We start from the raw sequence: 8,250 nt of genomic DNA on the forward strand, positions 1-8,250 counted from the left end.
CCGATACCGATGTGGTCGGCGATATATCGTGCATCCCTAGTAGGAATAGAAATAAAGAGGAATGTGTCTGAAAACAAAAATTATTCCAACTCCATGGCCAACAGTGTATTTTGGCTGCTGAAACACTAACCAAATGTCGCGCAGACACCTTCTGGACCAACCCTCAGTACCGCCTCCGCCTGCTGGAGGAGGACGACGACCCCGAGGACAACGAGGTGGGCTGCACCTTCGTGGTGGCGCTGATGCAGAAGAACCGGCGGAAAGAGCGCAAGATGGGAGCCAATCTGTTCACCATCGGATTCGCCATCTACGAGGTGTCCGGTTCTGTTCTTACCGAGCACTCAGAGATGCTGTGATGCAGTTGGATCCGGTGTCTGAACAAAATATTTCCGCAGGCTGCTTTGAACACATCAAGGCAGTTTAATTATTATTATGTTGATCCATTTATAAGGTGTCTTAGCACCTGTTGCATTTTTCTTGCAGCACCAAGTTAGGATTAAATGAGTCTTTCAGGTTTTTCTTCAGAGTTGAAATCACTATTTTCACATTCTTTCTTATATATATTAGCTTTTTGTGTTTCATATTGCATCCTGAAAAGACACAAACACTGATGTCACCTCTGTTTCTCTGCAGGTGCCGAAGGAGGTAAGGATGAGGAGCAGCAGTTTGCAAGTTAACTACACTCCACAATGTTTAATTTCATGTCCACACATCGGGAGAGCCAGGAAACTTTAGGCTTGATAAATCTTGGAGTGAAACTGATCAGCCAAAGCTACACATTTCTCTGTAAAAGTCTGGCTTTTAGATGAATCAGAAGTCTTGTTTTTATACACTGTTTTGCTTTAATTTACTGCAGAGGCATTCATTTAAATCCTGAACAGACGAGATGTTAGTTTGTCGCTACAAAACACACTAATGCTGAAATCATTTTGGAGGGTTATGATAATGAGTTATGTTTAAAGAGAAAATCTTCTTTAGGCAAGGTCAAAAGAGAAAAACTATCACTAGCACTCCAGAAACACCAGGAGATCCAGAAGAATTCACCCATTTTTAAACAACAGCCGTGAATGAATTCATCTCTGATATTTTGCGTAGAAGTTTCTGTTTCCGTCCAATGATGCCGTGACTTTTCCGCTGCAGATGCACGGAAACAAGCAGCACATGCAGAAGGACTTCTTCCTCTTGAACTCCTCCAAGGCTCGCTGCAAGTCCTACATCAACCTGCGCGAGGTGACGCAGCGTTTCCGCCTGAGCCCCGGCGAGTACGTCATCGTCCCCTCCACCTACGAGCCCCACCAGGAGGGCGAGTTCATCCTGCGAGTCTTCTCTGAAAAGAGGAACACCTCAGAGTGAGTGGGTGAGGGCGATGAGGGGGGTGGCCTGCAGGGGGCGACGAGGGCTGGGAGTGTTGTAGTTTCCCCCCTAGAATGATAGCGATAGATGTTTGTTTACTCTGTTGCATTGATGTTAATTCGGTGTTTCGTAGTAGGGCTGGGTATTAAAATAGAGCTCATATCTGAATACTATTGGTTCTGACGTTGAGGTTTTTCTTCAGGAACTAAATTGTGATTCAGTTTGAAAAAAAAACGAGAGATTCGCAACACTGTTAAAACCTGCAGCTGGCCTGACTCGCCGAATGTAGACTCTGGGTATCAGCCTGCAGTCGACTGCTCATTTTCGGCAACTTTGGTTCAACAATAACATCCAGGCTGTAACTAACTGCACTAAAAAATGTCCAGTTTTGTCAAGGATTTGGATCATGCAGAAAGCTTCGAAACAACGAGAACTCCATTCATTCCTATGAGAGCCTCCGTGATCTCCCGTGTGTTTGCAAAACGCCTCCTTCTATGATTTTACGGTCTGGGTTTTTTCTTTTGCAGCAGATTACAGAGAGACCAAACTATGCGAGCCAGGAAGTTGGAAAATAGAATTAGCTAACAGACTATTTAATTGTTTGGCCATATTGACAGTTAAATCAGGGCTTCCCAAACTTTTCAGCCCGCAACCCCACAAATAACGGTTCCTAAGACTGGCGACCCCCACTATCCCCGGAGGTGACTGAAACATAACAAAACATGCACACAGATGCGCGCACTAATAGGTGTATTCAAACACGGGCAAAATGGCAGCAAAAAGGAACAGAACAGCCCGACAACCATGATATGATTCTACATATAACAGTTTACTATAGGAGCACTGTTGCCTCGCAGCAAGAAGGTTGCCGGTTCGCGTCTCGATGGGGGCACCGGAATCTTTCTGCGTGGAGTTTGCATGTTCTCCCCGTGCAGCGTGGGTTCTCTCCGGGTTCTCCGGCTTCCTCCCACACAGTCCAGAAACATGTTGAGGTTGATTGGTGATTCTAAATTGTCCGTAGGTGTGAATGTGAGTGTGCTTGGTTGTCTGTCTCTAAGTGTAGCCCTGTGATAGACTGGTGACCTGTCCAGGGTGTCCTGCCTTCACCATGAGTCAGCTGGGATAGACTCCAGCCCCCCATGACCCTAGTGAGGATTAAGCGGTGTATAGATGATGGATGGATGGATTTACTATAGGATGAAATCAGAACATCAGTCAAAATCTCCATCTAACTTATGAGTGAACATTGTTGCTGTCATGTGCAAAGTACCGACTTATACACTTTAATTTCCATGTAAGCAGAAGAATATCTCAGTCAAAGTAACAGCCACAACATGTGGCGCTGAGTGAACATGTGAACATCGTTGCTGTGCAAATTTACATTTTGGGAATAACTATGTTTCAGTGTTGATCACAACTAATGAGATGGGTGGGCACTATGCATGGAGCACAACAAGTCCATTCTGCGACCCCTACTTTGGAAGCCCCTGACTTAAATGGTGAAAATGTGACAACAGACGCTAGTTTAGGTCGTTTAATACATGCCAGCTGTGTACCATACAGAGAAATGGAGGAGACTCTCGAAATATAGTGAAATATCGTATTTGAACCCGAAGCATGACGTTTTTCTTGACCCTAACCATTTTAGTGCCTAATTTTAACCAAGCTTCTAGCATGTAAAGGGTGATATTTTCCTAAATGCAAGCGTACAATTTCAAACTGGTCGTCCTTTTCCACCACAGTTAACTAAGTTACTAGCCTTAAAAGTCTAACTGAGAATGCAGTTTGCTTATGTAGTGTTGTTTATTGTGTAGCGATGACGTGAAGATGATGAAGAAATACTCCGCTGATACCGTCGTGTTGATATGGAAAAGTTTATTTAAAGGAGTACAACATCTCAGACACCATGGTTTGCCTGTGAGAGGATTCGAAGCCAGAAAGAATCACCTTTCAGAATAAACTGTCTTATATAGGGGTGTTTCATGTAAAGCTAAGACAGAACACAGGCTTCATGGCCATAACAGGAGATAAGTCTCTTCACAGAAAAGCACAATTCTTTAAACAAAGAATCTCCAGCAGCACCTACACTTTTCTAAACAGAGACTCCCCTGCAGCACCTTAACATTTGCCCAGGGCCCCTACCTAGACACGTCACACACATGAATGAGAACAGCAGATACCACAGTAGGAAGGTCAATTTGTACAAACTTGATTGAGTGAGTGGTTGTGTTCGTAATATGTCGTCCACCCCATCAACGTAATCCAGCGTCCACTATGTCAACAAAGACTGAAAATGCAGAAATGTTGTAAAATTAGACACGAAGGCCTTCAATTTTACAGATTTCACCTGATAAAATGGCAGGTGAGTGTACGTCCAGGTCTAGTCAAATTTACCGTCTTTGAGTGTTTCGACTGTCCCACACATGAAGATGTGAATTTTACTGTCATGCAAGACAAAGAAAAGTGCATTAAAGATGTAGGAGGCAGCGAATTTTGGGCATATTTGCTCCACAAATATTCGACTGTTAAGTTCCTCTTTATTACATGTGTACAAGCACGTTTCAGGAATTTGTTGATGCAAAGCAAGTTGAGATGCTGATGGTTCAAAGGGAGCAGTGTTGCAAGTCTTTGTTCGTACTAAACATTTCTGGACTCAACGTGCAGAAAAGTACATTCAAGTGTTTCAAATATAGCAACAGAAACCCGGCAGAACAAGATACCCAGCCCTGCTTTATGCAAGTTAGCGATACGTAATTAGCATCCAGAATACCAGCCTAAGTGGTGATCTGTGGGGTTTTGTCGTACTGCTTGGTTGTGGGTGGGTTGTGGGTGGGTTGTGGGTGGGTGGGGGGACACAAACCACCAAGAACAAACAATTTTAACGGCGATTTGATTTGTAGAGCTGGAAGAAACCGGCCCCAGTTCGAAGCTGTTATGGAATCTTTTTTAGGACAAGCGACTACAGATTCGGGCACGATCCGGTAAACTTTCTCAGTATTCAGTACTGCATTACTCAAGCCTCAGCAAACAGCCATCAACTCCTCGTCCTGCTGTCCCGGAGGACCCGACAGAACCAGCCTGACGGACCTGGACCTGGTTCTGAATCAGGCTGCGGGATGCACAGCAAACCGCTCCCTGCGATGGGCTCTAGATGATAGATTAAACTATAGAAATACCATTAATCACTCAGAAAAGTGTGCAGTATCCCATAGTAATACCAACTCACACTCTAATTAACCCTCTGAACCCTTAAATGGTTTTCTTTAAAAAAAAAAAAAAAAAAAAAACACCAAAATTTTACTATTTATCCAACCAAGAAACAGCCAAAACAGAAAAAAAGGTCAGACTTTCAACCTTCTGGTGATAAAGAATTGGGTAAAACAACCAAATCTAAGGTTAGAATACTGGTGTTTAATCCAAATTGCTTTATTCTGCATGTCCCCTTTTTATAAAATTGCCAAAAATAAGCAGCTTACATTAACCAGACTCTGTAAAATACAAAAACTGTTTTTTGCTGCATCCGCAAAGCTGTGATTGACTCAGTTGTAATCAGCAATCACGTCACAAAAATTTAGGGATTTTTCAAATAAACTGACTAGATTACCAAAATGTTTTAAATTGTCACAGCCAGGAACTATAAAAACCAAAAGAATAAACAGATTTATTTGTGAAACCTCGCTAAAACAAGGCCTAAAATCATGACATGTCATCAAACATGTTTTATTCTACCTATGTCATTTTTTTTTTTAAATGCCAGAAATAAATAATTTGCCTTAATGAGATTCTGTAAAAAACAAAAAAAATCTGCATTTTTCAGCACAACAGTGACTCAGCTGCGACCAACAGTCACATGACAAAAATTCTGGGACTTTTTTTTTATATTGAATTGCAGGCAGTGTAAAGACAGAGCAGATAGAAGACAAGTATGGGAACAAATTCGAAGTAGAAAAATATTAATATAATTTTTTTTTCTAGTATTAATAAAATCTACAGGCTCTTGGAAAATGTTGTTGATTCCAGGTGGTTTCAATTTTTGTAGAATAAATAATCAAAGTTGTTCAACTTTATTTTTACAGTGAGTGAAAATATATAGGGTTCAGGGGGTTAAAACAAAATGTAGATAAAGAAGAGGAAGATGACACCTTCTACAATCAAGATGGCACAAAATCAAAGAAACCAAGAGGAAACAGTTGACTGGAGGAAGCAGCAGGTGGTATTAAACTAACAGCTTTTTAATCCACAGCTTCATTAGGAGTTTGTGGAGTCATTTTCAGAGCCCACAGTGAGTAAAGATGTGAGCAGCAATGTGACGATGGGACTGTAAGCCTCTAGAAACCGTGTAAAGAATCTGTTTCCTGTCCTTCTAGATGACTATTTCCTGCTTTTTTCCCCCCATTTGGTCCAAAGTGAAATAACAGAATTGTCTGTAATGAGTAAAAGTAAGATGCTCAGGCTTATGGTCCAGATGATGTTGTCACCATGGTGACTGCTGTTTGTTGGTCTTCACTCAGGGAGATAGAGAACAGGATCGAGGCCGACCATCCGGTGGTGAGTGTCTTTATACGTTTTTACAGTTTGCAGAGCTGCTGTTAAACATTAAGGCGGTGTTAGTTTTCCTTCCAGTTGCGGCTGAATTGGTTGATTCCTTTTTAAATGATCTCTCAAAGCTCCACTGCAGCAGCTGTTTCATTCAAGGAAACAGAGCCTGAAGCTGTTTTTTTTACAGACCGTCATGTCACATCAAAGATTAAAACTGAAGCTAACGTCACAAAACGACTGCAAAAGTTTCTCACATTTTTCCCTTTCTTATCTTCTCCGTGTCCTTCAGCCGGCTCCGGCCTCGGCGGGGGAAGAGAGCGAGGAGGACCAGCAGTTCCTGACAATTTTTCAGGAGATAGCCGGCGAAGTGAGTACAAGAAAACAGGAAGAGAGTGACTTAAAGATACATGAAGAGTTTGTGTTTTCAAATTAATTATAATTGGGATGTTTTACTTCCCACCACAAGATTTTTTTTAAAAAGATCTTTGTGCATATGTGCATGAGGAGCCTTCTGCTCAACCCTCTCGGATTTTTTTTCTTTTTTTAATCATAAACTACAGATATTTAAAGTAGTATTTGAAATGTTTAGCTTATTTTATCAAATATTTCCAGAGATAAAATGTTTTCACATGCCAAGTCGACCCACTTTCTGCACGGTTTTTCACATAAACGAACAACATCTCAGGAACCTTTAAAGACAAAACCCTGAAATATTCACTATTATTTATCATCATCATGGCATTAATTCAGAATGTGCAATATTGGACACGTAGCTAAAACAATCTCTGGTAATAGGTGAGTTAAAATATGAAAAAAATCATTTAAGATGTCGTTCAAAGTCCCATCTTTGAGCTCAAATTAGACAAACACTTGACAACGCAGAAGTCGATCAGGGATGTTTTCTGATCCATATATTGGTGCATGTCACAATAATACACAATAAAACATGTAGAATAACGTTTTAATGTGAAATGCTTGGCCACAAAAATAAAAGAAAGTTCTGTTTGTTAAACTTTCATAAGCACGTATGACAAGCTGTTCCACAAAAACCTAAATATTGCTGGAAATCCAAAAGTTTCAATGTGATTGATTGTAGATTCTGAATCAGTAATGTAATGAGAGATAACAGTAAAAGTTTCAGGTTTTGATGTTAAATAGTTCCTGAGACATTGTCCTTCAAGCAGCCTCAACTTTTAATATGCGAACAAATACGTTATATGTTTATCTCTGGAAAGAATTTAATTTATAAATATAAAATCTCAAAATTTCAATACTTTATCCTATAAATATTTCAGGCAAATCAGAGACGGTTTGGCAGAAATTTATCCCAAAATGTGATGATTTGAGACGGAATGATCCATCACAGTCACGAGTTAAAGCTAAATTTAAATATCTTCTTCTTCTCTCTTGACTCGACTCTCGCAGGAAATGGAAATCACAGCCAGCGAACTGAAGAACGTTCTCAACAGAGTGATCACCAAACGTGAGTCGAGTCTGATGAGCTGAGCTGAAATGTTTTACAGTTTGTCCGAAGTTTTAATCCTCTGAGGTTCGAACTGTGATGCTGCTACTCAGTCTATAGTCTCGCAGTATTTGAAAATCAAGTTTTTTTACTTTGTTGACGCTTCCACATGGTATATTTTACTTGCTTACGACAGAACATGAGTGAAATGAGACGTCATGGATGAACATTTCCATCATGACAGTCGTGATTAAAAGACACAAATTCAGTACGAATCAGTTTTTAAGTTTAAACATTTACGGCTGAATTACTCCAATATTACAACTTTCCTTGTGCAGCGGAGAAGTTTCACAGAGTTGTAGTGAGCTGGTGTGCTCGAGCTGCAGCAGGTGGAAGAGTAGAGTTACATCTGAGCCATTTAAATGCAGGAAATGATTATGTTCATGGAAAAAACATCTAATTTGTAACTGTGATACATAGAGATGTTTTGTTTTTTGTTTTTTTTAAAACACACAAACATGCAGACAGGCAGCAAACAACCAGAGTAGTAGTAATTTATACCAACTCATCACCTAATTAGATTGAGTAAGAAGCTTAAAAAGCACAGTTTGTGGCACATATCTGGAACAAACCCCAAGAAAACTGCACATCTGCTGCAACTCTCTGTTCTTCTAAATCAAAGTTTTCAGTTTGTCTGTCATTGAAGCAAATCTGCTGCTTTTGAACATTTTAAACTGCACTCGAACTTTTACTTTCTGCTTCATCTCCCCTTTTGAATCTCTATGTAACTGTTTTATTTAGTGAAAGGGTATTTTGTTTATTGTTAAAATGTGTGCAACACAGATAAACCTGTCTTACCATGAGATGAGATGAGATGAGATGAGATGAGATGAGAT

General features: G+C 40.4%; 1 protein-coding gene across 2 annotated transcripts in view; it reads left to right on the forward strand.

Annotated features, from left to right (window-relative positions):
• Window positions 1–8,250, forward strand: part of capn3a (calpain 3a, (p94)) — a 25,289-nt gene that overhangs the window by 10,300 nt on the left and 6,739 nt on the right. The window contains exons 10-15 of one of the 2 annotated variants that reach the window (XM_008298270.1): window positions 145–314; window positions 634–645; window positions 1,141–1,349; window positions 5,865–5,901; window positions 6,182–6,278; window positions 7,301–7,375. In XM_008298270.1, coding sequence (XP_008296492.1) covers window positions 145–314; window positions 634–645; window positions 1,141–1,349; window positions 5,865–5,901; window positions 6,182–6,278; window positions 7,301–7,375 — 600 coding nt within the window. The remainder of the gene's footprint in view (window positions 1–144; window positions 315–633; window positions 646–1,140; window positions 1,350–5,864; window positions 5,902–6,181; window positions 6,279–7,300; window positions 7,376–8,250) is intronic. The other variant, XM_008298271.1, reaches the window with a different exon arrangement.

Source organism: Stegastes partitus, unplaced genomic scaffold (assembly GCF_000690725.1).
Source record: "Stegastes partitus isolate 25-593 unplaced genomic scaffold, Stegastes_partitus-1.0.2 Scaffold1301, whole genome shotgun sequence".
Taxonomy (NCBI): Eukaryota; Metazoa; Chordata; class Actinopteri; family Pomacentridae; genus Stegastes; species Stegastes partitus.